This window comes from Scatophagus argus, chromosome 6, assembly GCF_020382885.2.
Source record: "Scatophagus argus isolate fScaArg1 chromosome 6, fScaArg1.pri, whole genome shotgun sequence".
Lineage (NCBI taxonomy): Eukaryota > Metazoa > Chordata > Actinopteri > Scatophagidae > Scatophagus > Scatophagus argus.
Genome location: NC_058498.1, coordinates 18,582,567 through 18,609,993, shown reverse-complemented (window position 1 = coordinate 18,609,993; position 27,427 = coordinate 18,582,567). Strand labels below are relative to the sequence as shown.

The following is a 27,427-nucleotide window of genomic DNA, read 5'->3' as shown; positions in this document are numbered from 1 at the left end:
ATGGTTTGGTTTTTTTTATCTGAAATATTGCCATTGTATCTGTTTTGTAAAAGTTTTGCAGATAGATACCTGTAGGAAAGGCAGGGCCTCTTCAAGCATGCAGCAGCTCAAATGAAACAGAAGGGACTAAATCACTGAGCTGCTGGACCATGTCGGTGAAGAGATTTGATGACTAAGCACTCCTTTAGTGCAAAATCTGAGACACCTGTTACACACTGTGGGCACAGCCCAGGAGAACTAAAAGGAAAGGAAATGACATTTGTCATCTTCATTACTCCTCCTAATGGTATGACATTTTGATCCATGACACTTACTGGCCTGTCAGGTGCCCTGTGGATGATCCAATACTTCTGGAAACAATGTGACGACATGATCCCATCTGTAACCAGTATTAAAGTTAGGATGTGTTCACAAAAAGATAGCAAGGTGTCTTAAAATTTGTGACTGTTAAAATCTTAATATATGGTCTCTTATAAAGTGTACATGCATGATAATTGCTTAACGTATCAAGGTTTCTTTGTGTTGGCAAAATTTACCTTGATGGTTGGTGTTTGTGGTTTCTTTGACAGTGTGCCAGAGCAAACAGGTTTACCAACTGCCTGAGTCATCGCACTGAAGACAGGGTGCTGTGGTGTGTGGTCTGGTATGCTGCAGTTTGACATAATGCAGATGAGGTTATTGGTGCATCTCTTTACAAGTGACAGAAACCCTCAGCATCATGAGAATAGTATATGTTGATAAGGTTAAGTCACCTTTTTGTAGGCATGTTGGTCTGTGCGTTGTGTGGTCTTATAATTTCAGCAGAAAAGGGGCCAGTTATGTTCACCATTGAGATCTTGATGAGGAAAAAAAGAATCAAGGATCAAGTTAGTTTGACAGTTATGGTAGACAACAGTCGGTAACGTGCTATTTTACACTCCAACAACAGGGGGCGCTGTGCGCTCCCATAAGTACTTCCGGGATAAGGTCATGAAGAGCTTGTAGCATCGCTGCTGAACAAAATCCCGTACAAGGTAGGTGGAAACTCCTTTTCAGATATTTGTGGAGATAGTTTGACACTTCGTTAACATGTTAACTCTCGTGGACATGTGTATCATATGGTTTGTCCTAGTTTTATATCGCGTCAACGCTGGAAGTTCTGGTAGGTTCATGCTAGCAGCACCGATCAACTGTCAGCCATAGACAGTTTACTTGACAGCAAATGCAGCACTTAAAGTGTAATTCAAGTCCGGATGTCCACACGGTTAGAAATTTTGATGAAATAATTAATATAAGAAACCCACTACATGACAGCTCATTAGCTCTCAAGCTTTTAAAAGTTTGAAGCGAATTAAGGCGATCTGTATTGATGTGAATCATGTCTAACTGGTCTCAATAATTAATGGCAATCCTTTGATTAAATATACTTTTGTTTTTTTAACCTTATTAGGCTTCCCTTCCTCCCACTGTACAGTTTTTCTGTGCTGCAATACCTTGTTTCCCCTCAGTGTGTGTGTGTGTGTGTGTGTGTGTGTGTGTGTGGTAATATTCAGACAAATGATAAATTATTATTGTAATGCTCAACATATAAGTTCAAAATTGCAATAATAAAGAGCTTGGTATCAGGTAAGACCATTGTATCAGGTAGTGCGGTAGTAACCCCCTTCCAGCTCTTTTCTTTTAAATATTGGATTTTGAATTCCACTGGCTACGTTGAGCAGTGGTTGAGTAAAATTCTTGTTCACAAATGTGCTCATGTTTGTGTGTGCGTACAGGGTGATGGGGCCAGACAGTGCTCCGGGTCCAGCTGTGCCCTGGCAGAAGGTGCTGTGGGAGCGCCAGCCTTTCCCTGATAACTATGTGGACCAACGATTCCTGGAGGAATTACGGAGGAATGAGGGCATCCGGCAGTACCGCTACTGGGCTGTGGTAAAAGAAGCAGGCTTTGTGGGACAGCAGCTGTCATGTGTGGCCATTTTTATCACCCTCTGGCTCTACATGGAGCAGGTAAAGCTTTAGAACATGTATGGTCATCACAGAGCACATTTTGCCTTTACTTTATAGTTAGTATACTACTATATTATACTTTAAATGTGTAATTAATCCACTTCTTTGCTCTTTTCTCACAGGGTCTTCTGTCCCCAGAGAGGCTGTTGTTGACTGTCCTTGTCTGCAGCCTGCTGGGTTATGGACTACACGAAGCCTTGGCATCTCAAGTCGAATCAGGCTGTGAGCTCCGGACCCGTCTGGCTGACTTACAGAGTGCGACTATTTTTCTTTCCTTTACCTTTGGCTTCTCGCCAGTTCTAAAAACACTAACAGAGTCTGTGAGTACGGACACAGTGTATGCCATGTCAGCTGTAATGCTGCTTGCCCACCTGGTGTCGTTCCCTTACGCCCACCCCTCACCTCCTGGCAGTCTCTCCCTAAATGCAGCCCTGTTTGCCTCAGTTTGTTTAGCCTCAAGGTTACCTGGTGCTCTGCACACCTTCGCCATGCTCAGCTGTGCCCTGCTGGTGTTTGCCCTGTGGCCCTGCCTGCTGCAGAAGTTGAGAGAGAACGCCCCTACCCAGTTTACTGGGTTGTGTGTGGGAGTGTGTTTTGTAGGGGTGGGTGGTCTGTCATCTCAGTCACTAGGGGGAGCTGTGCTCTTAGCCCTGGCCTTAGGAAGTGTTACATTGCTGTGCCCCCTACTACTAGTCAGGTTGCAGAGACAAAAAGACAATATCCATGGACCATGGGATGAGGCTGAGATTCATGAGGACCTGAGCCACTTCCTTCACTAAAGCACAGAGCAAAGAGGTGGTGTGGTGATGTTGATCGCAGTTGAAATCACAGCGGAAGTCAACTGAGAATTTTAGATGAATTCATTTACTGTCAGTCTGCAGTATTATGTTGGTGCTACACAAGTATACTGACTAATATTAATTCTTTTTATCACTGGTCCACATCTTTTTGGACAGCCATGAAGACTTGTTATTACCTTGCAGAGAATTATGGTTATGTTTAATGTACAAGCTGTTATTGTCTTGTAAATGTTAACCTCAGAAATTGTTTGGGAGATATCAACTAATGTACAATGCTGCAATTACTAGACACACTCTCATGCTATGAACTAATTTCAAATGATGTTTTAATAATCTGTGGGAAATGTTTTGTTGCACAACACTGTCTCACAAACTGCTAAAAATAAAGTTAAGTATAAGTTTATTTTGCAATAAACATGTTTTCTCAGCATAAGTTATAGTTTTTAAATACATTTTTATCTGAACTGCAGATGCATGTAAATGCAGGAGAAATACCAGTATAACAAGCTGTAGATTGGTGTAAAACTAGCAGTGCTGCGCACTCGGGACTGTCCGCCATGTTGCATTGCCGGACACACCCCAATCAGTGACGTCACGTTAGCGGGTAAGTTGATGAAAAACACCTGTTGTAATTGTGGCGCTGCTTTAAAACTTTCGGCCACAGAGAGCACCATAGCAGCAGTTTTACACCCCGTCAGATGTATTGTTAATTCAGTGGGAGTACCATGTTTAAACTCTGTGACATTCAGTGTTCACTGAAGAGGAGAGCTGGAATTGTTGTAACCTTTGTTTATGTTTCATTTTTTTTGTTTCTGTTTCAGTACAGTAAAAAAAAAAAACAAACCTAAAACTACACTCCTGTGTAATTTCTGGTTCTCTAATGAACAAAATAAAAACACACCCCAACTCTACTGTTGTCATGGGACTGACTGTGTGACCAGCTTTCTGAGAAATTAGTAAACCCTTCATTATATGTACGCTAGCAGAAGGTATGAATGTAGCTGCACCTAACGGCAGTGTGTAGTGGATGCTAGGTGTCATACCTTCAGCTCTCTTCTTTGAGGCCTGGCACGCACTGTGACGGCGGGCTTTGCCTTTGGTTTCGACTGCGGTGGTGGCGCCATTTAGCAGCAGATGAAACCCGACTTTTACAGAGTTCAGTCGAGCTATGTGTAAGTGCGTGGCCTCCCTCGTCGGAGAACCACACTTCCACAAACATGGAAAGTGCGTCGTAGTAACAGTAACGTCAGAGACTGGACGGTTGCAAATTATAATTCCCCCCGTCCATTCTGATAATGTTTCATTTGTTTATGGGGACATAATACTATACACAATACTGCCAATAAGACACACAAAGGGGGGCTTCAAACATTTTTAGGTTAGGGAGCCCAAGACGTCTATTTCTCTATTTTTCAAAATGCTACGGAGAAAGAAAAATCATGATTTAATACGTGACACACCATAGCTAAGAATGTTTTTCTTTTTTCATCTCTAACCTTAAAATAATGAGAACTCAGGCTACATGTTCAAAAATAAAATACCTGTTTATTTAAAAAGAGTAAAAATAGTGCATGTGTAGTCTCTTTGAGTAGAATAACTCAAAGTTGGTATTTTTATTTACACAAAGTTCAGGCACTTGAGAAAAAGTCAGAAGACAGTCTAGCACATTCCAGCCTTTACAGTCAGTGATATTATGTACAAAACAGACCGAAGATTCAGTGAATTTTGCAGACAGCAGCTCCCAGAGGAGACAGAGAGAAGTCCAGCACAGTGCTTCAGCTGGATTACACATCACACAGGTTATTGGGCATCTCAGGGTAGCAGTCAGCTGCAGCTGGAAGGATCACCAGGGTAGATGGGTAATGGAGTTCTGAACAGAAAGTCTTCTGTTATTTCACATGTGGGATGGCTGGAGGATGCCTCCTGGAGACCAGATTAAAGATATTACCACAATGTTAATATTAACATAACAATAGAGACAGAACACCCATTAAAATCTTTGAGCCAGTGACCATCTAATCATATCTTTCTTTCTGAAATTAAGCTTTCATTATCAACTTCTCATTTGCATGGTTTTGAGAAGGACAAGATAACTTTGCTCAGAAGCTGCTGTCTTTAACTGTAGCTTTCTTAAAGGTAGAACTAAAGAAAACGGGAAACAAACAACAGATAGCAACTGACCCATTGCATAACCTGATTGCTCACCCCTAGATTACAGGCTTGTCTCGAAAGATGTGAAAACCTCCAAAAATTATTACAGGGAGAATTATATGGGTTTGCAAGTGTTTGAAAGAAGAAGAGAGAAACAATGGTTTGTAGAGATTACCACAGCACAAGTAAAGCAGCAGAAATATTGCTCAACTTAGTGAGGAGCAAATCCAAATGTTCAAGCACACACAGTTCATTTGGAAAGATTTCTTTTTAAAATTTGCCATAGTGCCACATATTTCAACAATCTTAACGCACTTAATTGTCTGTAGGGTCAACAGACTGTATGATGATGAGAATAAATATGGGGGGGTCCATATATGCCCCATGTATATCTATAGGGGAGGAGAGAGAGAGAGACTGAGTAAGGAAAAGAAGCATAAAGTTGGATGTAAGGCGTCAGGAAAGTAAAGAGGGAGACTGTATGCGGGAAAGAACCTAAAGAACCATTGGAGAGCACAAAGGAAATGAGGCAGAGAGAAAAAGGAGAGACAGGCCAAAAGCAGGGGAGGAACCAGTGAAAGAGGAGAAGTGAAGAAATGTAGAAGAAAAAGAAGTAGGGGGAAAAGAGAAAAAATAACAGCCATTGCATGAGGGGAACTGGGGAAGGCAATAAAACAAATGCATGCTAGTAGAAAGGGGGGGGGGGATGAAGGACAGAGAGAAGGATAAAAACTTGACAGAATGCTCAGCCTGTTGTCTCTGGCTCCAGTAGAAAGCTTCACAGAGAGAAGTCCTGTCTACTGAGGCTGATGGGAAAGAGAATATGAGAAACACATTTTCCAGCAGACCCCCACCCAGCTCAAATAACAACTCCCTCTGCCCCTCTACCTCTGTAGCACAAGGTTTGATTCCTTGTATGCAGGTGTGTATGTGTGCACATATACCAGAGCATGTTTGAGTGACAGACTGGAGGTCATCAAAATATAACAGGTCAGGGTTCAGGCTCTAATTGTGTAGTTTCAGAGTCACCTTGGCACACTAGGTGGAGGGCGTTTGGGTTGGCCAGCGAGCTGCTGATGGCCGTCAGTGCTCGTGGAAGCAGTGGTTCCAGTGTGAGCAGGCACTCGAGGAACAGACGGGGCGTGGCCACGAACCACTGGTTTGCCAGTGGTCACTGACTTCGTAGGGGGTGTCAGCCTAAGTGGAAAAGAGTGACAGACTAAGGTACCAAACTTTTGTCTTCTGCATGCAAGCATCATTGTGTTTATGTGTGTACCTAGAGGGCTGTATCCAGGAAGAGTCCACAGGTGGAGGCATAGGGGTGGTGCAAGTAGAGGTGGAGATCTTTCCAATGACAGCAAGGGCCTCCTTCAGAGCAGCGTGTTTGCGGAGCACTTCCTCCCGGTGCTGCCGCTGCTCTGGTGACTCATCCATCAGTGCAGAGCATTCTCCCAGAGCGTAGAGCTGGGCCAGGAGCTCAGAGCTAATGAACTCCTTCACCTACAGAGAGGGATTATAAACAGCTGTGACAAGTTAAAATGCTACAGTTTGTAAAGTGATATTTTATTCTGATTTGGAATTATGACTCTAAATTCTTATAGGTGTGGAGAAAATCTTCAAGTGTCAAGTGGTGAATGTTTGTATGGCAGAGAATGGAAACATGGCTTGTGCTGGACTGTAAGCAAGGTACTGGCTGGGAAAACCTAAAGCAAGATAATTGAAATTACTAAAAAAATCAAGTGTCTGGTATTGATAGCTTACGCTGTTGATCATGAGGTGCATAACAGTCTTTGGCATTAAGTCCTTGATGGTTTTATAGATGATGTTCATGTAGGAGTCAACCAGGTTCCGAATGGTTTCCACCTGACGCTCTAGGTGGGGGTCTGTGAAGTTTTCAGGACTTCCATTTTCCTCCCCATCCACCTGGGACAAACAAGTTGGGAGACACTGTAACTGTTCAGACTGTCCCCGTGTTTTCAGGGAAGGATATAATGTACTACGGTGACTGCTGATGTAACACAGCTGGCAATTCAACGCTAATACAGATGTGCAAAGCAATTAAGATTGGTCCAATGTGTATTTCCATATCTTTTCATCTATTCTACGCTTGTAATGAGGAAGTATAGAGTCACTGCGATAGGAAAAGGGAGAGCAGAATAGAGGGAACACAAGAGAGGGAGGTTAGGGGGAGTGGGCAGAAGAAAGAAAAGGGGGAGTGGGTGAGGGACAAGGAACTGCTGATTAGAAACAGACTAGAACACACACACATATTGCAGTGACATCATGGGCCAAGAATGCTGTGCTGAAGAGCCAACGACAGAGCGAGATGGAAGGGATGGGGGGGGGGCTTGCTTTTTCGTTTTGGCAAGGGAGAAGAAGGGGGAACATGGAGACAAGGACGAGAGGTTATGGCTACGGTTTGAGGTTAGCAAACGCTATGAGTGCAAGTAACATAAAGGTAACGTGCAGGCAGGTGCAGCTCACTGCCACTGTGGTCAGAGTTTGGCTTAATTAGGGTTAAAACAGGGAGCAGGGTACTAACGGTGACTTTCTCAGGGTAGACTCCAGCTTGCAGCAGAGACGCCTTCCAGCTGTCCAACTCCTCCTGAGAGCTACAGGCCAACTCCAGGCATTTGTAGTCCTTATACACGTTCCTAAAAATTCAGTGCAATATTGTCAGACATCTCCAAAAACTATGCTTCTAAGGGGGTTACAACACTCTTTCCACCATACAGAGCAATAAACTCATAACCTTACACACCTTAAATAAAGCTGTCGAGGAACTGACCCATAAGGTTACCTTACTTGCGCCATTAGAAAATAGAGTACATACCAAAATCATCCACAGGTTGTAACACTAGCATACACTCTGCTGAATGATCAAATGTGAAAAGTATTATCCAAAATAGGAACCCTGACCTTTTAGTACTGACATGTTATTACTGGTTTCTCAGTGTAGGTGATGTAGCCAGAATTTGAGTCCCAATGCGTGGGATAATTTCAGCTGAGCAATGTTTTCAGTCATTTTTAGCTATATGCTGTCTCCTCTTTTTTACCATGTTCACTTCCAGTGGAAACAAAACAAGTCTTTCTCCACATCTTGTGGTAAGAGAGGAAAGCAGTCCCAAGTAGTACTAAAAAAATGTCCCCGGCAAAACAATGTTTTCTCAGACACATGCTGTTTCAATCAGTGTAATTATCACTTATCTTGAGCTGTTACTTTTGAGATGATGCAGATCGCCTCTTATCTGTTAACATACGGTGTACTTTAGACAAGACAACAAAGCAAAGTATGTACCAAGACCACATGCATGATTTCAGTGTTTTAATTTCTTAATACCCCCTTCCTCACTTAGCTCTTGACCTACTTTCTACACAAGCCAAATGTTATAGAAACAAGGTTACTTTTGTGTGTAACTTGTGAAACTGAATGCATTCCTGGTCATTCAACTCACAACACAACAAGCTGTCTTCTCACATTCACATTGTTCAGTATCCTCAGGACAGATAAACTCATCTGAGCTCCTGCACACATCTACTGAGGAGGGAAAATATCATCCTGAAAAAATAATCGCCTCTCCTACATCTTCAGATTAGCTTGTAGAAAAGATTTTGTTCTAAAGCTTCATTTCTTGTTTTGCATGAAAATAATTAAATTTAAGGGTGAGTCATGCCATTTTCCGTTGTCCATTGTAAATGCTGCACAATAGTACAAATGAAATATAATAAAATAAAATAAAAATGTATTAATTATTGGTCAAAGCTGTCATGCTTCTTTAATTGGTTTGCCTTGTAGAGCAAAGTACAGAAAATATCTCTATGTAAAATAAACACATTTCTAAAACATGTCTTGTCTGGATAAAAGTAAAGTAAAATTGTCACAGCCTGTTCTAATGTAAGCTATGTAAACAATGGCCACCTGCTTAAGTGGTGTGTTGGCTGAACCGTGTCCCACTGACGCATCTTGTGTCAATGACTTAGCACAGGTGGAACACAACTCATTGGGTTTTGTGTAAAAGGTCACAACAAAAGTCACCTCCATGTTGGGAATCACAGACTGAAAGCAGGGGCTTGATGGAAAAAGGCTATCACAGTTTCGGGAAAATCCTCAAATTTGGTACAATTCTTAAGAGGACAGGCAAGAACTTGCTGCTAGGCAGATACACACATAAAACACCTACAAACGCACAAACTAAAACAGCTGCATGTTTTTCTCCCCGATTGCTGTGCTTGACATGACTTCCCAAACTGCAGCTTATACCCTTATCTCTATCATCTATTTTCTCAATGTTATTCATTCCCTTGCTTCTCTTTCCCCTCCTTCGTTCCTCCGACTTCCTTCTTCACACCATCATACTATCTCTGTGCTTTGGCTGTGGCACTGCAGCAAAGTAAGAAACAAGCAAACGATCTGGAGCAGGCTGTAGCCCATCTGTTAAGCATTTTTCTTTAATCACTCGGCTGTTTCTTTCCTCCTTTTGTTGTTCTCTTCTCACATTCAGCACGGATAGCAATTAACCTCAAATATGTGAAACCTTTGTGCGTGTGAGAATGAGACAGACAACATAAATGGAAAGAGAAAAAGGAGATAGATTGCAGCAGCACAGAGCTACACAAAAAGATCAAGTAATAGGCTGTCAGTTTGTGATTTTATGGCTGGGCTAGAATGGGTGAGGCTAATAAGTCAGGGTGTGGTGGCTAACAGACAGGGATCCAGGCCAACGATGACAATACTAGAGTGCTATTACACTAGGATCAGGACACTAACATTCATATACACCGACGGGCAAGCATTAAAGTGGTTCTCTATGCTGATTTATCACTCAGAACATTATCTTTTTCTTGTCCCTTTTGCCATCCTCTCCACAGTTCGTGGCCAGAGTGAGTTTTTTCACTGGTCTTGAGGAATTTCTGCACAGAGCCTTGACTGCTTTAAATTTGAAGAGTTTCCTGAGGTTTTTGATTACTGTCAGACAGGGACAAAACCACTGCAATGTCTGACACACACACACACACACGCAAATACAGAAAGAGAAACAGAGAGAGAGAGAGAGAGAGAGTGCAGGAAGGGGGGTGGGGGGCGCCATAGGACAGATTTTGACACATTCCTGGCCAATGGTTCTGATACTCTCTCTCCCGTTTTCTTTCTCCTCTCAACCCTTCCAATTCTTCTTTCTTTCTCTCTCCTTTTTGTGGTGAGTCGAGCAATTCTTTCCAAACAAGAGCAGCCTCATCTCTGATCCAAGCTCTCTGGCTTTGATTAGCTGCTTAATGAGCCTGCCGTCGGTATGCTGTGGTCTATACACACACACACAAACACATACACACACATTGGCAAAGACGCACACACACACATGTACACGCAAATCCAGTCTGTGTGTCCGAATGCAGCATAGCACAGAATTATAAACAAAGCCCACATGCTCTGGTACAATCAGTCAGGCTTTGGTTCAGCTCCAGCTCCTAAACACTCTCTCTCTTTCTCTTATGCTCTCTCTTTGTCTCTCTGTCTTTTTCAATCTGTTTCACACACACATAAACCCAGCAAACCCAAACCCAGCCCAGCCTGGCATATACTTGGAGGCAAAAAAACTGCAGCACCCACTGGATATCCTTTCAGGTCCGGTGGCAAAGTTGAACAGAAGAGGTCAAAGGAAGGGCAAAGCACCACTCTGGTGTCTCCTCCCTTTGCTTCTCTGTCCACTAATGTAAAATATCACTAAAATTTCAGCTAACAGGTGACAAGAACAGAACTCCCTTTTCTGACTCACACACAAACACAGGCCTCCAACTACACACACAAACCTTAACTCTGTGTTGAAGATAGAAAAGGCAAATTTGCTGGACATGAAGCCCTTCTCCACATCTCTGAGCTTTAAGTTGTCCAGAGGAAGCATGTACTTCTTCTCCTTCTCCTGGAAAAGACAGAATATGAGAGATAAAATTTGACAGCGGTATGCAGAGTAAAATATGACATCACAGAGAGGCAACACAGGTGTTGATAGCAAAAAACAACAGAAACTGAAGACAGTTCACTTGGGGGCTTTAACTAAAATAGTTGTATGTCTGGTAGTAAATATTTTCCAGGCGGCCCCTGGAGAAGAAAGTCAAGAGAGTTGAACTGTAGAAGGAAAAATGTCAGAAGGCGCGGCAAACAGGAGATGTGGAACATATCAGATGATGTCTGCCTGTTAAACTGACTCCCATTAATTACTCACTAACAAGTGAGGCAGTGGAAGAGAGAGAGAGAGAGAGAGAGAGAGAGAAAGGGAAAGAGATGCCATAAGTCTATAGTCTCTCATCACCACAGGGACTTATGAATGACAGAGAACAGTTGGAGGAGTGGGGCAGCCAGAGTGAGGAGAACCAGACAGTATGGAGGCAGGGTACAGAGAAATGAAGCAGCGAGGGAGGGAATGAGAGAAGGAGTATGAAAAAAAGGAGGGAGAGAGGCCAGGCTCACATGTGAAAGTCATTACTCAGACTCAAGCTCTAACACAACATTTCTCCTAAAGTGAAGCCCTTCCCCCTCAACCCTCTTCCCCAGCCGGCTCCCTCTCTCTAACCTTTGAGAAGGGGGCTTCCAGAAAGGTTGGCAATAGGAACAACCATGGTTTAAGGAAAGACAAGGCAACTAAAGCATGCCTGCTAAAATGGGTGTCCTAAAAATTCTGCATACTGTCCGTGTGTGTGTGGATGCATAAGTGTATGCCTGCATTTGAGCCTGTGCACACATGTGGTATGAGATGTAACTGTGTCGATAGTACTTTTCGGTCTTCCCTCTCTCAGTGCTCCCCTGAACCCTATGACTCTCTTCCTTCGTTCCTCTTTCCTTTTTCCAAAGGGGCCCACTTCCTGTAACAGAGGCTGAAAAAAATGACAGAATGCGATTGGCGCTCATACAGCAACATCTGGGATCGCTTTAGACAGAGGGGGAGGAGACTGGGAAGAGTATAGGGTGCTCTGATGGGGTAGAAATAGAAAGTAGGGATGAGGAAGAGAGGAAGAGGAGGGATAGAGGTGGATAGAGGGAGGTGAATTTTGTTAGAGTAGAAGAGGAAGGGTTGAGGAACACAGAAAGCAGGAGAGAGTTTGCAGCAGAAGTGGGGAGAAACTGCAGACCACTCCAAAGCTGATTCCCCATGGGTCCTATCAACCCATATATGGCTGCTAAGTTCCTCCCTGACTCTCTCTCTTTCTCTCACTCTCCGAATTTCCTTACGCCTTCCCCGAGTGATGAGGCAGAACCCGAGCTGAATGAGTGAATGTGCCACGTCAAGACTGGATACTACACCGGGACGCAGCCCTACAGACGCTCGACTCAAGACAAACTAAACATCTCCAGTGGAGGAACACCCATGGAAGTGGATGTCCAATGTGCATGAGAGAGCCATCGTGTTGAGACCCAACTTCAAGAAAGGATAAGAAAGAAGAGAATGACAGAGGAAAACTTTGGCTGATTCCTGTCCGCCGTGGGTTGGACTGCTAGCAAACAACCAGAGTGGGGAAAAAGCTAGGCCGAAGTGAAAGTGAGAAAGGGTCCTGCTCCGTCATCCCAGTGTTCAGACTACCTGTTCAGGATCTTACTGGTGTACAGTAGTCTGCACATTGGTTAGACTGTGCATGGAAGTGCTTCAGTAGAAAGACTCAGGACAACGTCAAAACCTGCATGTACTTTATGCTGAAGCGCATCTAGGGGCTAATATTCTCTGATGTTTCTTGCTTGAATGGGTGCAAATGCCTTTCGATATGCATACAATATCACCAGCTTTCAACTCTTCAAAATACAGTAATTGAGTCTATACTAAGAATAATAACTTCCCATTTCATAGCATTTGTCACCTTGAATTAACTAGGAAGTTCATGTGCAGCACATTCAAGCAAGAGAAGGCATAACTTGTGACTGAAACTTTCCACAGTTCTAAACCAATTTTTCTTTTTCAGAGAGCCTCTCACTGCGTATTTTGAGTTTCGATGTGTGAATCTATATGATAACTCTTGTGTTCACAGACATCAAGGCACTGTTCTGTATATGCGTGCCTGTTATATTCCAGATGGCGCCAGGGTGGTCGTGAAGTATCATAATTCAGAACTGCGATGCCTAAAGCTGTGTCTCCTGTTCCTATAGACTAATGGATTTGAGATTTGGAACAGGCCTCACACACACACACACACCTACACACAGAGGGAAGCATGTAGATTAACCGTATAGGCATGAGCCATCTGTTTTTCCTCAGACTGCGTGGTGGAGCCCTGGCAGTTGAAGGGTGAAGGAATGTATGTCTGCTCAGTGTGCTGTGGAGATTACTCTAACTGCTGCACTTTCAGTATGAGTGCACAACTGCTGTGACACACAGAAAGGAGATGTATTGTGCAGCCTTAAAGACATCAAAAAGTTAGAGTGTCTAGAAGCAATTGACACAAGGATGGAGAGGGGAGGTTGGATGGGGTTGGGGGGTGGGTGTTTGTGAGAGAGACTGTGGAGGAGTTGAGGGGAGAGAGGGGGAGTCAAAAGGGGAGGTCTGCAGTGTAGAAACAGCCATGTGGGATTTCTCTGGGCAGATCTTGGAAGCTGGTGTTTGGACAAAGCTTCAGATTTTCCAGCCAGGAATGTGCACAGTCCCACTGAGACTGCCAACCACAGAAAGGGGAGAGAGAAAAAGAGGGGGAGACAGACAGAGAGGGGGAGAGAAAGGAGGAGGAAAAGACAGCAGAGGTAAAGAAAGAGAAAATAAAAAGGGAGGAATTAATAGAAAAAAGAAATGTCTGTGGAGGTAGAGTGGGCGGGGAGAGTGAGAGCGGGAACTGCAAGAGAGAAGAAGCAGAAGCTTGGCTTGTGTGATTGTGTGCACACGCAGATGCATGTGGCTGTAGATCTGATCTTCTGTGATAATATGGGTGACTGGCATCGCACTCAGGCCTTCCAAACACAGCTGATAAACTTTCCAACGTAGTGAGGAGGTGCAAAGATCAAATGATAACTTGTTGAGCAGAACCAAAACGAACTGAAAAGGTTTAAACCTTCATAATAGCTTCAGTCTTTATAGTGAAACATCCGTGTTTCATTGTTTCATTTGTAGACTGCCAAAGATTGTTGCTCTGATGTGGTCAGCAGATATTTGCTTGCCTTGTCTTAGTATTATTTGTCACAGATGTGCTAAGTCTGTGTGTATGTGTGAGTTGATTTGTAAACCTATAACACTGTGTGTGTACAATATGCGTGCCTGGGGCTGTGTCTGGGAACACTGTGTTCAAGCAATCCAGTGTTTATATGAAAAGTGGCCGTGTGTCTGTCTGAGTGAGTGTATATTTTTCTCCACTATTTGCATGCCAGTTTGTTTACATCAGACTCTGCGCGTGTACTGTATACTGTATATACAAGTCTGTCCCTCTGTGTGCATATGTGTGCGTGTGTGTGTGTGTGTGTGTGTGTGTGTGTGTGTGTGTGTGTGTGTGTGTGTGTGTTAGTTTGGCTTGGGGCAGCTCCAGCTGTGTCAGAGTGAGCTGCTCCAAATGCCTGAACTCCCAGAAGAGGAAGAAAAGGGGGAGCAAGGGGAAGAGTGAGAGGAGAGCAGGACGAATGGGAGGTAGGGGGGGGGGCATCAGAGGAATGAATGGTGAAATGGAGGGTCTCAGTTGCAGATCCAGGTGGCAGGACAGAAAAGGAAAAAAATGGTTTGCTGGACAGAGAAACAGAATTAAAGATGCTCTTTTAGTTTCGCATTTGATGGTGTTATATGTCATGTCAAAAATATCTGTTTGGTTTTAGCCACAACTCAGCCTCCAAGTGATGTTGGTGCATTTACCAAGAACAAGAACTTATTTGTAAGAGCATCCTACATTCTGTCTCTACCCAGCCACTCAACTACGTCTGTCATACAGCAACTTTATTTCACCCACGATGGTTTCATCCACTTGTGAACGTTTTCAGGTGCTTGTTTGGATCCATATACCAATATTGAGATGTGTTCCCTTCATCTGATATCACTTCCTGTACTTTGCCCTGTTCTCTTCCCATGACATCAACTGTGACAGGATGAGACTGTTGTGGTGTGTCTGCCTGTCTACACTTGCTGTGCAGACCTTCTGCTCCTGTACAGCAGGCACAGACAGGCAGACAGATGGCAGCCCCACTGACATCAGAACAGAGGGCTACTAGCTCTTCCACTTCAGTAAACTGCAGAGGTTTTATTGGAATGGTGACATTAATATTAATAAATGAACACTCTCCATTCCTTATCTCCCAACTTCCTTATTAGCTGTTACAAACTGAGATATGTTTTAATAAACTTGTGATCACTGGATGAGTGCACAGTTGTGTTCTGACTTCACAATTTTGTTAATAAATGCCTACAATATTGCCCAAAATTATAACGTGTCTTGGTATAATCTACTTGTTTCATGCATGTGTGAATGAATGCGTGAATGCCTCACCTCATCATCCTTGAACCAAGACAGACTCTCTGCAGTGAGGATAAACCAGTATTCTTTGGCTCCACCCTTCATAATGCCAATGTTGCTGATGGTCAGCCAGCCCTTGCGTATGACCTGCACAACAGCCAAAGGTAAGGAGCTCAGGGGACTGACAAGACCATCACAATGGCATTCAGAAGACAGGTTTACAGGAAATTAGACAGCAAGGCATAACTCCCATAAAGGTGTTCAACATATGCTTCACAATGAGAGTGGGCCTTGCTGATGAAAGTAAGAGTACAGGTCAGAAACAGTTGACACTGGAGGGAAAGAGTTTTGCAGCTTCAAGAGTCTTGCATAGATTATGCAGCCATGTGACAATCACCAAAATATTTTACTAACCACCAAAGGGCATAAGTGGTTAAACCAGACGCACAAGTGAACAAGCAAAATAAGTATAGAAACAATATAGTCAGAAACAGAAATATTTCCAGTACAGACAGCAGTGAGTGAGCTGACTTAAATAGATTGGTCTCCTACTATTAGACTGGAAAGAGGGGCCACACCCTGGAGAAAAACAGGAGATAAAGGATGAAATTAAGATGGTGGTTTTCATTTAATTAGGAGTTTAGATTCCATTTTTGTTGATGACACTGATATTTACTAATTAATAAATGGTAAATTAAAAACTACTATCAAAGCAACACGAGTAACTTGTAAATAACTGACAACATTTCTGCATTTTTAAGGTGGGGTTAAAATCTACAACCAACCTGTTCAACCAAACTCATCATCACACATCAGTGTCACAAACTAAACTCAGTCATATTGGGATTGTGTTTTTAATTATTGCTGCTTTCAATTGTGTCACGTAAATATTATGTTACATGCTAATTATAACAGAGTGAGACAAAAAACAGCTCCTTTTCTGCTTGAGAGCATTCCTATGGAAAGCCAAGATCAACTGTGGCTGGCTGCTGGATCAGTAAAATCACTAAAGTCTCCCAGTTATCTGCAGCTATGAAGGCTGACTTGATGCCAATTAATGAATAACACATGGGAAGGTGACACAGAAAACGAAAATAATAAAAAAAAAAAAAAACACTAGGTGAATGGAAAGAATTTTGATCATAACCCTGCATACTCAAATGCTGAGTACGGCAGAGAACCATTAGCGCTAAAGGATTTATGCAACCGTTTACGCATATATCTGTTTGCTTAAATGTGACAAAGATGATTCTGAATAAGAAGGGCGATAAACAAAACTAAAAGTGAGATAAAGCAAGGGTCTTTATGGTTGAGATTTTGGGATATCACCGGGAATTTAGTTGGTGGCTACATGGTCCGGTGACACTACTGTAGATCAAAAGTTAATTGCATCCTCTGTAGGTCATGAATGTTTTACTCATTATGAAAGAAAGTCTGACCTGGTTTCCCGCCATCCCTGCAACAGTCCTCCTATTGTTTTGGGTGTGCGCTTGCTGGCCGCTGACAGAGAGAGGAAGCTCACGTTATTTATATGATTTATTTTATTTAAAATGTATTTTTCATTTTATAGTTAAGGTGACTCACTTAGTGAAGCCAATGAAATCCTCATGTTTAGTATTTATGTAGGCAAGCTGTATGTCAATGAGCAACAAGACCTGAACAGAGCAAACACACATTAACTGGAGAAACAGACCCACAGCTAAGCTTAACAATCCAGTAGAATTATCTGAGATCAATTTGTGAGTGCAGCACCCATCTATGTGAGAATGACCTGGTCCCTGCATTTGCTCTCTTGCTGTTGTATTTCAGCAGTGACAATTCTCTCGGTCTCATCTTGTAGTTTGGGAAAAGAACTGAGCTATAAAGAGAATAGAGAAAATAGAGAAAAAGTCATAAAAAAGACGATTTTGGCACCCTGAAATCTACAGTGCAAAGCACAAGTACATGACAGACACTCATTTATACCTTGTTGATACACTGGGACAAGGTAGTCATTAATTCTTGGCTGACCATGTCAATAAATTTAACACATGGCCCCTTTATCCTTGATATCTGTCTCTTCACTATGGCTTCAAAGGCCATGTCAGGAGTGAACAGACCTGTCCTACAAGCAGAGAGAGACAGATGGAGGAAAGGGAGGGGAAAAAAAAGCAAATAAAATATAGATTAGCTGCAGCGAACAAAAAATGTAATAAGGGAAAATAAACAAATGATTTAAAAACATCTGCTAAGAACACCTGACACCATGGATGTTTCTGATAGCATAGTTGATCTCCTGTCGCAGCTTTATCTCATCAGACTCAATCTGAAGACAAACAGCACACTGTCAGTCAGAGTTGAACAACTGGCTGAGGAGCATTACAGTACAATTATTAATCTACATACCGCATTCATGGCGCTACTGTGCGACAAGTGCTATGTATGCACAAAGACAAACAAAAGACATCAGACACAGAATCACATGTAAACACCTTGACCAGTTCATAGGGGAAGCGCTCATGGAAGATTCGGTTGATCCTAGCCCCTCCAGAGAGACTAACAGTGTCCACTTTGTCACCTGAGCCCTCGATTAGCTTCTCAAAGTCAACAGCCAAGCGCTGAACCAACCTGGAAGACAAAAATGCACAGACCTGAAGAAACAGTGACACATAAACAATTTAAAAGACAATAAACTGGTACACACGCATCCAGAGTGATTGACTGACTGTAGCAGTGTCTTAGTCCTGCGTGCAGGGTCATCGGGACTACACTGTCTGTACTCCTCAGCTTCTTTGTTCAAGGCCAGAAGCTGACCCTGCAGATGACTGCGGAAGGCAGGCAAAGTGTCCCGAATGTGGTTTGTCAGTTGCTGCAAACAAACATCAACAGTAACAATACATACACACAATGTATTTACTTCTCTACATGAGGGTGTGTGTGTGTGTGCTTTTTTAACCTGGTTAAGTATTCTTTGCAAATATGGAGTGCCCATTCTTTCAGACATGTGTCTGTAAGCCGGATGGGACAGGAAGAACTTCTGCTCTGCAAGCAGAGCTGCTTGAATATCCTTTTTCCCATCGATGTCCTTCTGACTACGATTCACCACCCCTATGTAACCTGGGGAGGAAGAGATGAGAAGGAAAATGAAGAGCATGTGATCATTGCGGGGAAGAAAATGTGCTAGGAGGAAGGAGGACTCTGATGTAAGAATCAGCTTGGACTTTCTGACGTGTCCTTGGGAACTCTTCCCAGACCGCCATTTGCAATTAAGACTGTAGGCATTCCAGCAGGAAACAAATATGTTTGTGCAACAGCAGAACATGTGGTATAGAGCAGGCCAAATCTCCCTATTCAGTACACTAATACAGGTAATAGCACCAGGCTCCATATCTAATGCCTCAGCTCTAGGCTGCTACTAGAGCTGTTATTCCAGTGGGCTTCCATGGCTAATGCATTAGTGCTGTAGGAGAAGCATGAAGGAGCCAGCACCTGGTGATGCTTTACACAGTCTGTACACTGTCACAGGAGGTCACTACCCTGCTAGCAGACAGACAGATAGACACACACACACTTTTAATGACCATTAACATTACCTGTTTTTCTATCTATCTCTCATATACATACACAGAAGAACAAAAGTGTAAACAGGAAGGTACTCAACAAAAGGAAACAAAAAAGAAAGAGCTTGACAAAGAGAATGTGAAAAAACAGAGAGACTGAGGACTGAGACTGAGTTTCTGATTGCAGACACAATCATAATGTCAGAGCCAACATTACACCTAGGTGCCTCAACACACACACACCCACAAAATCAAGAAGCACACCTCTGCGCAGGGGAAGCAACCTGTTCTCTAGTATTTCCCGAGCATCTGTTCCTTCATCCATCAGGTCCAGTTTAGTGATTACACCAATTGTCCGGAGGCCTGAAAGGAAGATATAGAGTAGAAGAAATGCTATAGTCTACAAAGGTGATTTCAAAACCCATGTAAATATGGATAATATCCGGCACCCCCTTCAAAACATTTTCATTATAATAATGTAATAACTAAGTTCTCAGACATCAGTATTGAGCCATACTCCCTGGACATGTAAATAAAACTCTGACAGTACTATCAGAGTTACTAGTCTATCAAAATCAGGTGGCTTACCCTGTGGGTCAACATCTTTGGCCAGTTTGAGTGCATCAGAGTTGGCAAGGTCAGTGTTGGCTGGCGTGACAGCCAGGATGAGACAGTTTTCCTTACAGATATACTGCATGATCATGTCTCGTATCTGGTACTCTATGTCTGCTGGCTGGTCACCTACAGGCACCTTGGTGATACCAGGCAGGTCCACAAGAGTCAGGTCCAGCACTTCAGACACACACATGCAGAAGTGTACAGATAAATACACAGGCCATACATCAGTGGATGATTATGTCGAGCACAAACAAATTCACTCTGTGTTACCGTGTGGTGAATAAATACGTAGGTTGATGGGGACAGGGGAGATGCCTTTATTGGATCCTGTGAGTCTGCGTGTCTCCGCCTCAATCTCCTGGCAGATCTCATTAAAGTCTGCGAACTTCTGTCCCTTACGGTGGAGAAATTCACCGTACTCTGGAGGGACAAAGACGTGAGTTAGAAAGAAAGAAAGACGTGATAGATACTTAATATGATCTTAATGTTGGAGGGCCAAGTTTCTCACTTGTGGCACAATTAAATGCCCTTTTATTGAAATGATTTTTTAGGTAATGCAAATGTTGTACATCCTACCCACTTTGCTTCTCTGAAACAGAAGCAAGAGAGCCAAACAAGTACAGGATGGAATTTAACAGTTATGAGCACAAGATGACAACTATCGCGTCAGACAAGCTCTGCCATTGTAAAATATCGCACTGCCATCTGGTGGCAGCTTTAAATACCATCTTAATAACGGCAAAGAACACAGAGGCTGGATGGGTGAATATGAGTGTTCCCTACCTACCCGTGTCACCATTAAGCAGCTGGAGGATTAAAGGTCTGCGAGTGACGATTCCTGAACCCCGTGGAAGGAAGTCCCTATTGGAGAAGAAAGACTGAATAGGCCAAGGATATACACAAACACATACACAAATACAAACTACCACTGCACAATGTCAGTGCAAACTTGCATCTAGTCTGAAACAGCTTAACACACTTCATTTAATTGTACATGCATAGATAAGAAAGTTACATTAAACATATATATAGCTTTCTAATAATGCCCAGCAAAGCACTGTGAGCTCTAACAGTCAGCTGTACAGTAATTCTACTTGCCATACTATCCAAAATATGAGCAAGTTCATGAGCAAGGCTAAGAATATCTTTGTCATATGATCAGTCCTACCAGATATATAAGGACTAAAAGCTAAATGTAGTCTTAACTATAAAGAAGCACAATGCACAGGAAAAAAAATCCTCCTCTTTCCTATTAAAACCAGATTCAGGAAGTTTGTTTTACTGCATCCTGTCCTACATCAAAAAGCTGGCACAGTCCCCCACAGAAGGCATGTCACAACACAGTCGTAGTTGAGACAAAGAATCAAGGTCTGTGATAAAATATTAATACACACTCAGGGAAGAAAGCATTAACCGTCTTCTATCGTACATACTACATATTCTAACCTGGGTGGCTCGACTCTCTGGACAACACATAGGTAACAGACCTCCGCTGTCTTGACACTAGGAAACTACTAGCATTCTTGTCTGACAGGATGGAAGTACTTAGTTTCCCTGTCACAAATCGAAAGTTACATTTAAACTCTACCAAAACAACCCTGTTATTCATATAAAGGCTAATTATAATAATAATGATAATACTTATAATTGTTTTGGGCATTTTATGCCTTTACTGGATAGCACAGCCAGAGAGAACAACAGAAAATGGGGGGCGAGAGAGGGGAAGACACGCAGCAAAGGACCACAGGCCAGACAAGAACCCACAGACACTGCCACCACAAAGGTAGCCCAACCCTCTGTTCACAGGGTGAGCGCACCAACCATTCTGCCACGCATAGCCTGTAGGTTGCAGTTTTTAAGCCCTTCAAGTCTGTTAAAGGTCAGAACAGCATGTGAATTCAACAAAGTTTGCTTTTGGTTGACTAAAGAACTTATAGGCTAACTAAAAGAATGCTGATTCCATTATGTTAATCTCCTCCCCTTTATCTACACCTTCACAGCCCATCACTGAGATAAGGGGCTGTACTGTGTACTGTCACACAGACACTGGCACCTCCGGCATTCACCACTTCAGAACAGCAACTCAAGCCATATCACCAGTGCGGCATGGAGGCTCAAGGGGAGACGTTGTAATTGGTTACAGTATTTGCCTGAAGTCCTGGTTTCAGTTCAGTGGAACACAGATCCTTGTGTAATGAGCTTGTTCCAGCCCCTGAATCACAGTTGCGATGGCTTTTAGCATCACAAACAAACAGCAGTATAATACAAATTCACATTTTGATGGGTCCTAACTTCATAAAATATAGACATCAAGAATGACATCTTCACTGATAATGATGTACATTTTAAAGTTTTTTATAACAACTGGATTTTGAAAAATTCAAGTCATTCACTCACAAGACTTACCAAGTCACTTACCAAGAAAAGAGATTTTATACATTTTAAAACTGAGGTGTTTATAAGTGGTAAGGTATGACTTTATTAATGGTTAGTAAATCATTTACTAATACTTGTGAGATTAGTTATAAGCCAATAATTACACCATTTTTTGGACAACCAGGTTGTGAAAAACAACTATTAGCCAGTGTTTATTATTACTGTTGTGTTAAAGGTAATCCATGTGTAAATTTTCATTTCTGGTTTCTTTCTTTATAGCCATTTGAGAGTGAACACAACTAGGGAAAAGCAGAGGTTCTCCTTATTAATCGTTTCAAGTGATCTAGGAAGAATCAGTAAATTGCTCATTAATGTCAATAAATGAAATACCAACCATTCGTAAAACCCAGATAAAGAGTGTTTTATTAGTAAGAATGCCTTTGTGATATTTGAATCTTATCCATCTACAGTGAGGGATTGTGTAAGTTGATAATGCTCAGTGTTGTACAGTTCAATCAGAGTTCATTGTGAGGGGCTTACCTGCCCACAAAGTTTTCCAGGACGGAGCTCTTGCCTGCGCTTTGGCCGCCCACCACAGCGATCTGGGGCAGACAGAGGCTGCAGCTCTGTCCCACGGTGCTCAGGGCGTCTTGTAGGCGGTTGACTAGCGGGATAAGATCCTCCATCCCGCGGTTGCCCATCGCAACGGTGCAGGCGGGCTACCTGTCCGGCTCCTCGAAGTCCTCTTTTCCTCAGGTTCTAGGCTACGCCAGTCAGTAAAGAAGCTACCATCGTTAAGACTTACTTACAAGTTTGCTGTCTTCATCACTGATAAGGACAAAACCTGTAACGATACTCTTCTTAAAGGACGGTGCAAACTTTTAAAGGTCCACAAGTTCAGCAGCGGTTAGTTACGTTACCGCGATAGTGTCTGGAAAAGACGATAGTGTCCAAGTTTGTACTCACAGACCACAGAAAACAGCTCGTTGTATACATTATTCTTCTTTTAAAACTCCAAAAGCTTTGCAGTTGAGTTGTTTCCCTTCAACTCTGGACACATTTAAGGAGCTAACCGCTGGTCGCCCCGTTCAGTTTGGTCCATAGACGGGAGGAAAACATTCTGACAGCTAACGGAATAAACGTTTCTGCGCATGCGTGGCAATCCGCAAGTTTAGCTCGGCAATCCCCAAGATAGACAAACTACATAGCCAATTATGAAAGTACTCCGACTTATCTGACAACGTGCGGGCATTCACTCCTCAAGCCTACAGCTATTTGAAATGTAACGCATCCAACGAGGGCAGGGCTCCGCCCGGTCCTATAAACACTGTAACTAAAACCAGAGTGGAAGACTCATCTACTGTAAATAACACGCCTGGATTCCTTGGCAATAAGGGAGTGATCACCGTGTACTACACTGGAGAACCGAAGCAAGTGAAAGAGAAACTGAAGGCTGCATTCATTGGCGAAATAATGCAGTAACGACAATGAACATTCAAATATCTACTGGCACTTGGAACTCATGCTAGTAGAAGCACATTATGATGTTAAGATAAAATGTTCTTTACTTTTCATTGTTTATAATATACATAATAATACTTTTTTCATTACATTGCACTGAATGGCAAAGTCAAAGCACTCTCATATTTTGGGATCTTCGCCATATTTTTTCCAAACAGTCTAAACACATGATTAAATTTCATCCCCCTGGTCACAAAGAAACTCTACTCTACTTTCAGGTTTTTCAACAACTCTGCAATGTCTATGTGTGGGCTGCTGCTGGTTCCAGTCCTGCTGGAGCACAACACACTCTGCAGACTCTTGGCGGCGTGGTTCAGAGATGAAAGGATGTGAGCGGCGTCCGGTGTCTCATTTTCTCCACGAGAGCACAGAAGGACTTCGTTAACCTCCCCTTCGATCTTTTTAGAGAGGATGGCGGGAAACACGGAGCTCACACGCTCCAACACACTTTTCCTCAAGACCGTGTCACGACATACAAGGTTCAGTATGAATACACCTGGTTCAGCAGAGAGAGATGGACAAGGGAGAGAGGAGTGTATGTAGATAAATCACACAACTGTGATTAAATATTTCAAACAAAAAATAAGATTTATGCGCATGTAAGGAGATTATGGTTTTTGTTATGTTTATTAAGTGTCTATGTGTTCTCTGCAACAAATTCACGCATTTATTATCATTATTTTCTTGGAAACATAACCAATTCCTGCAGATAAAGGGAAATAAACTGTTATACTGTACCTCTGGGGGTTAGCAAATGGCAGACTTTCTGCAGGATTGAGGCTTCCACAAAGGCGGCAGGAGGACAGCTCATACCCACAGTACTATCTTTATTATCTACATCAAACATGATGACATCAAACAAACGACCACCTACAAAAAAAAAAAAAAAAGTCATTTCTTGGCATTGTTAATATATTCACTGGTGTAGTCTTACTTTTAACTGCCCTTTGATTAATTCCTCCTTCACTAACCTTCTTTCTCCAGGGCACAGATGCGTTCAAGCCCATCTCCAAGAGTGACAGTCAAACGATCATCTGGTCGGAATCCGAACCATTCCTTTGCCACCTCCATCACAACAGGGTCTAGTTCTACAACCTCAACAGTAACATTGGGCACAAAGTCTCGTAGAAACTGAGACAAGCCTCCTCCGCCAAGTCCTACCACAAGCACTGACACTGGAACATCTGAGAAGCACGACAGAGAAGATGAAAAAGTCACAGGTAAAGCTCAATAAAAATGGTTGAAGATAAGACCATAAAAACAGCACAAAGAAACCATCAAACAAGCAACAACAGACTAGACTGTACAAAACAGGTCTGAACTGACCTTTGTTCTGTGGCATGCCTACCCCAAGCATGGCAAGGCCTGCCACCATAACTTCATGGTGAGCGCAGCAGAGGAAGCCACTATCCACTGACAGAGAGGCTGAGGATGTTGTTGGAACAACAGCTGGCTTGACCTTCTTTTTGTTTTTCTTCTTGTGACTGGATGCTGCTGGGACATAAATATTCATTCATTTCATCAATCTACATCTAAAATGAACAATTATAATACTATACTGTATACTGCATAACTGATTGCAAAACAAAGATGGACTACATGACAGCTCCCCAGCACAGCAAATTACAGAGAAGAAGGAAAAAGTATTGACCAGTATTTGAAGGGAAAAGACGGCTCTCTGATTGGATGAGGGCAGAATTAGACAGGAAAATGAGTCTCCGATACAGTTCTCCATCTTCTCCTTTGACATTCTCCACACAATACTCCCCACTCAGCTCACTCACACCCCTGCTGACCTCCTCTCGCCAACCCAGGTCACCTCCAACTGACAGAAATGGAACCTGAATAGGGATAGAGAGCTCAAATAAATACACAGAAGCACATGTTTGCAACAAGCAATATTCTACTGTACTAAAGATCATCTCTAAAAGGAAAACTTGCAAACGTTTACCTGCTGGTTGGCTGGCATACCCGGGGGAGCCAGGTCCATTACCACTGGTGAAAGTTCTGACTGGACAGCCTGCATGTCTGTGTACTCCTGATTCCTGTGCATTGCCACAATAACCAGACGTCGGAAATTAGCACTAGCTGCCAGCTGCCGTCGACCCTCACAGGAGCTGTAGAGCCAAGCTGTCTCACTGCCTTGAGGCACTGGCAGGATAAGCAAGGGGTTAAAAAAAAAAATCAGCAAAATACAACCAGTGTGACTTACATAGAAAGGTAGAAACATGACCAGATAACAAGAGCGCTCACCAATAAAAATAGCAAACTGGTTTGATCTTGGCACCTTGGCACCTGGGGGAGAGTCTTGCACTGTGAGAGTGTATCTGGGAAGGCCAGTCTTGGCGTGGCAGAGAGTGAGTGAGACATCCGAGCTGGGGTCTGTGCTTGTACGGAGCCTTTTTTTCAAGACAGAGTAAGCCTGATGCTCCCTCACCACTGACAACAACTCTGCTACCTGCGTGAGACGAGTAGGTGCTCCATCTTCCCCAACACACGTCTCCAGGACAGGCGTCGGCATAGGCTGACGAAACTTGGTGCAGACCAGAACAAAGACAGGCAGAGCAAAGGACTCCTCCTCTCTCCCACTTTCCGCCTGCAGGCAATGGAGCCTCACCGCCCACCCCAACTGAACAAAGTGCTCCACAGCCAACTTGATCACACTCTCCTGAGCCAATGTCACACAGACATATCGGCCCCCAACACTTAGCACACGCCCCACCTGCAAGACACAACAACACTATTACGTACTGCTTGAGGAAAAACACATATGGTGTGTGCACACTCTGACCCCCTGGTTACTCACCTCAGTGAGCATGTTCCTCGCCAGGGCTCCTTCTTCTTCTGATGCCATGGCATCCAGTGTACCCTTGTCCAGAGCAGCCTGGTAGCTGGCATCCTCATATGGAGTTTGTGTTGCATCCACCTGCTGGAAGGTCAGGCCCGGCCGGCGCTCAGCATTTCGCTGGTTCATATGGGTCACCACCGTCTCACTGATGTCGATATTAGTTAGATGTTTGTAGCCAACATCATACAGCTGTTCACTCAGTTCAGAGTTACCACAACCAACCACCAATACCTGAAGGACAGAAGTACAAAACACTGTTAAAAACAGTTACTGTCATCACTGAAAATAACTTAGCTTTGGTTTTACTTAAGTATTATTTTTGACAGATAAAGATGCTGGCTATATTGTAGATTAAAAAATGAAATACAGATGATGCACCTCTAAAATATGATGCATTTTTGTAGATTTAACAACGCAACAGTTCATGCAGTAGATAAAACTGGCCTCACCTCGAACATCTAGAACAGAAAAATGCTGTTTACACATTAACATGCCAGTATGAGCTCGCAAGGCTGCTGTTGTATGACCAGTACTTTGTCTTTCCATACTTAAAGTGCACCTATTTTGATGTACCAAATTTTAGTTGGTTAAGAATGCAGGACTTTCTTTTCTCATGGAGCATTTTACACTTTGGTACTGCTAATTTTATTTCAGGACAGCATCTGACAAATTCTTCCAACACTCGCTACATCAGACAGAAGGTGCATTTTTATTATTAAAAACAAGTCTAAATGGACAAGACCAGCAAAGTATTCATACAAGTAACATACATATTAGAAGTGAGCGAAAAATAGTAATATTGGGCAAACTGTCGACACAAATTCCTAATGTCGTATTGAATTGTCTAACAGTGTGCTATCGCTATATCGCTGCATATCCAGCTGCTCATTAAGGTACCTTACCTTATGCTGGACTTTGATGTATTTATGCAGCACGCCGCAGAGTTTGTTGTAGTCTCCGTACCACTCAAAAGCTTTCTCTCCGCGCTTCTTAAAGAATCTCTCCCAGTACTCTGCGGAGCTGAACTCCTCCGTAGTGCGAGGTAAAAGACTCATTGTCGGCTATAATAGTACAAAAGGTTTCAGTTTACATTAACAGAATCTGTTTACAGCAGCTTTTCCACATGGCACTTCGCTGACTTTTCAAGCCGGACAACATTGATGGCAGCACCACTGGATGATTGGATG

The 27,427-nt window shown here is 42.9% G+C and overlaps 3 protein-coding genes across 11 annotated transcripts; 1 reads left to right on the top strand and 2 right to left on the bottom strand.

Moving 5' to 3' along the window:
• Positions 1–907: 907 nt before the first annotated feature.
• pigc (phosphatidylinositol glycan anchor biosynthesis, class C) lies at positions 908–3,697 on the top strand. Of its 2 annotated transcripts, none has more exons than XM_046390612.1 (3): positions 908–1,013; positions 1,755–1,986; positions 2,109–3,697. In XM_046390612.1, the coding sequence occupies exons 2-3, from the start codon at positions 1,759–1,761 to the stop codon at positions 2,763–2,765; spliced, it is 885 nt and encodes a 294-aa protein (XP_046246568.1). In that variant the 5' UTR covers positions 908–1,013; positions 1,755–1,758; the 3' UTR covers positions 2,766–3,697. The 2 variants fall into 2 exon arrangements, with proteins under 2 accessions (XP_046246568.1, XP_046246567.1); XM_046390611.1 differs by lacking the exon at positions 908–1,013 and adding an exon at positions 1,024–1,141.
• Positions 3,698–4,311: 614 nt separating this feature from the next.
• On the bottom strand, positions 4,312–23,277 carry dnm3a (dynamin 3a). Of its 7 annotated transcripts, none has more exons than XM_046390603.1 (21): positions 22,412–23,277; positions 20,283–20,356; positions 19,766–19,915; positions 19,466–19,669; positions 19,142–19,240; positions 18,274–18,434; positions 18,044–18,186; positions 17,810–17,945; positions 17,576–17,643; positions 17,304–17,442; positions 17,110–17,196; positions 16,923–16,993; positions 16,778–16,838; positions 15,891–15,917; positions 15,372–15,485; positions 10,743–10,852; positions 7,480–7,591; positions 6,699–6,860; positions 6,214–6,437; positions 5,967–6,134; positions 4,312–4,709 (listed from the first exon to the last, which is right to left on the bottom strand). In XM_046390603.1, the coding sequence occupies exons 1-21, from the start codon at positions 22,570–22,572 to the stop codon at positions 4,676–4,678; spliced, it is 2,505 nt and encodes an 834-aa protein (XP_046246559.1). In that variant the 5' UTR covers positions 22,573–23,277; the 3' UTR covers positions 4,312–4,675. The 7 variants fall into 7 exon arrangements, 5 of the variants coding, with proteins under 5 accessions (XP_046246559.1, XP_046246560.1, XP_046246562.1 ...); XM_046390604.1 differs by having other exon boundaries at positions 19,784–19,915; XM_046390606.1 differs by having other exon boundaries at positions 20,279–20,356; positions 22,412–22,550.
• Positions 23,278–23,413: 136 nt separating this feature from the next.
• Positions 23,414–27,421, bottom strand: mettl13 (methyltransferase 13, eEF1A lysine and N-terminal methyltransferase). 2 transcript variants are annotated; one of them, XM_046390608.1, is made up of 9 exons: positions 27,143–27,421; positions 26,199–26,471; positions 25,646–26,114; positions 25,344–25,543; positions 25,044–25,233; positions 24,719–24,886; positions 24,364–24,576; positions 24,131–24,262; positions 23,414–23,888 (listed from the first exon to the last, which is right to left on the bottom strand). In XM_046390608.1, exons 1-9 carry the CDS (start codon positions 27,293–27,295, stop codon positions 23,596–23,598), a joined length of 2,091 nt encoding a protein of 696 aa, XP_046246564.1. In that variant the 5' UTR covers positions 27,296–27,421; the 3' UTR covers positions 23,414–23,595. The 2 variants fall into 2 exon arrangements, with proteins under 2 accessions (XP_046246564.1, XP_046246565.1); XM_046390609.1 differs by having other exon boundaries at positions 24,719–24,883.
• Positions 27,422–27,427: the final 6 nt, after the last annotated feature.

Excerpts from the sequence above, each read along its gene's own strand:
- pigc (XM_046390611.1), top strand. The coding sequence starts at position 1,098 with ATGGTTTGTCCTAGTTTTATATCGCGTCAACGCTGGAAGTTCTG. Across the intron at positions 1,142-1,754 it reads CGTCAACGCTGGAAGTTCTG|GGTGATGGGGCCAGACAGTG; the intron begins GTAGGTTCATGC and ends GTGTGCGTACAG. Across the intron at positions 1,987-2,108 it reads TCTGGCTCTACATGGAGCAG|GGTCTTCTGTCCCCAGAGAG; the intron begins GTAAAGCTTTAG and ends CTTTTCTCACAG.
- dnm3a (XM_046390603.1), bottom strand. The coding sequence starts at position 22,572 with ATGGGCAACCGCGGGATGGAGGATCTTATCCCGCTAGTCAACCGCCTA. Across the intron at positions 18,187-18,273 it reads TGCAAAGAATACTTAACCAG|CAACTGACAAACCACATTCG; the intron begins GTTAAAAAAGCA and ends GTTTGTTTGCAG. Across the intron at positions 6,135-6,213 it reads TCCTGGATACAGCCCTCTAG|GCTGACACCCCCTACGAAGT; the intron begins GTACACACATAA and ends TTTTCCACTTAG.
- mettl13 (XM_046390608.1), bottom strand. The coding sequence starts at position 27,295 with ATGAGTCTTTTACCTCGCACTACGGAGGAGTTCAGCTCCGCAGAGTAC. Across the intron at positions 25,234-25,343 it reads GTATGCCAGCCAACCAGCAG|GTTCCATTTCTGTCAGTTGG; the intron begins GTAAACGTTTGC and ends ATCCCTATTCAG. Across the intron at positions 24,887-25,043 it reads TCTTTTCCCTTCAAATACTG|CAGCATCCAGTCACAAGAAG; the intron begins GTCAATACTTTT and ends TTTATGTCCCAG.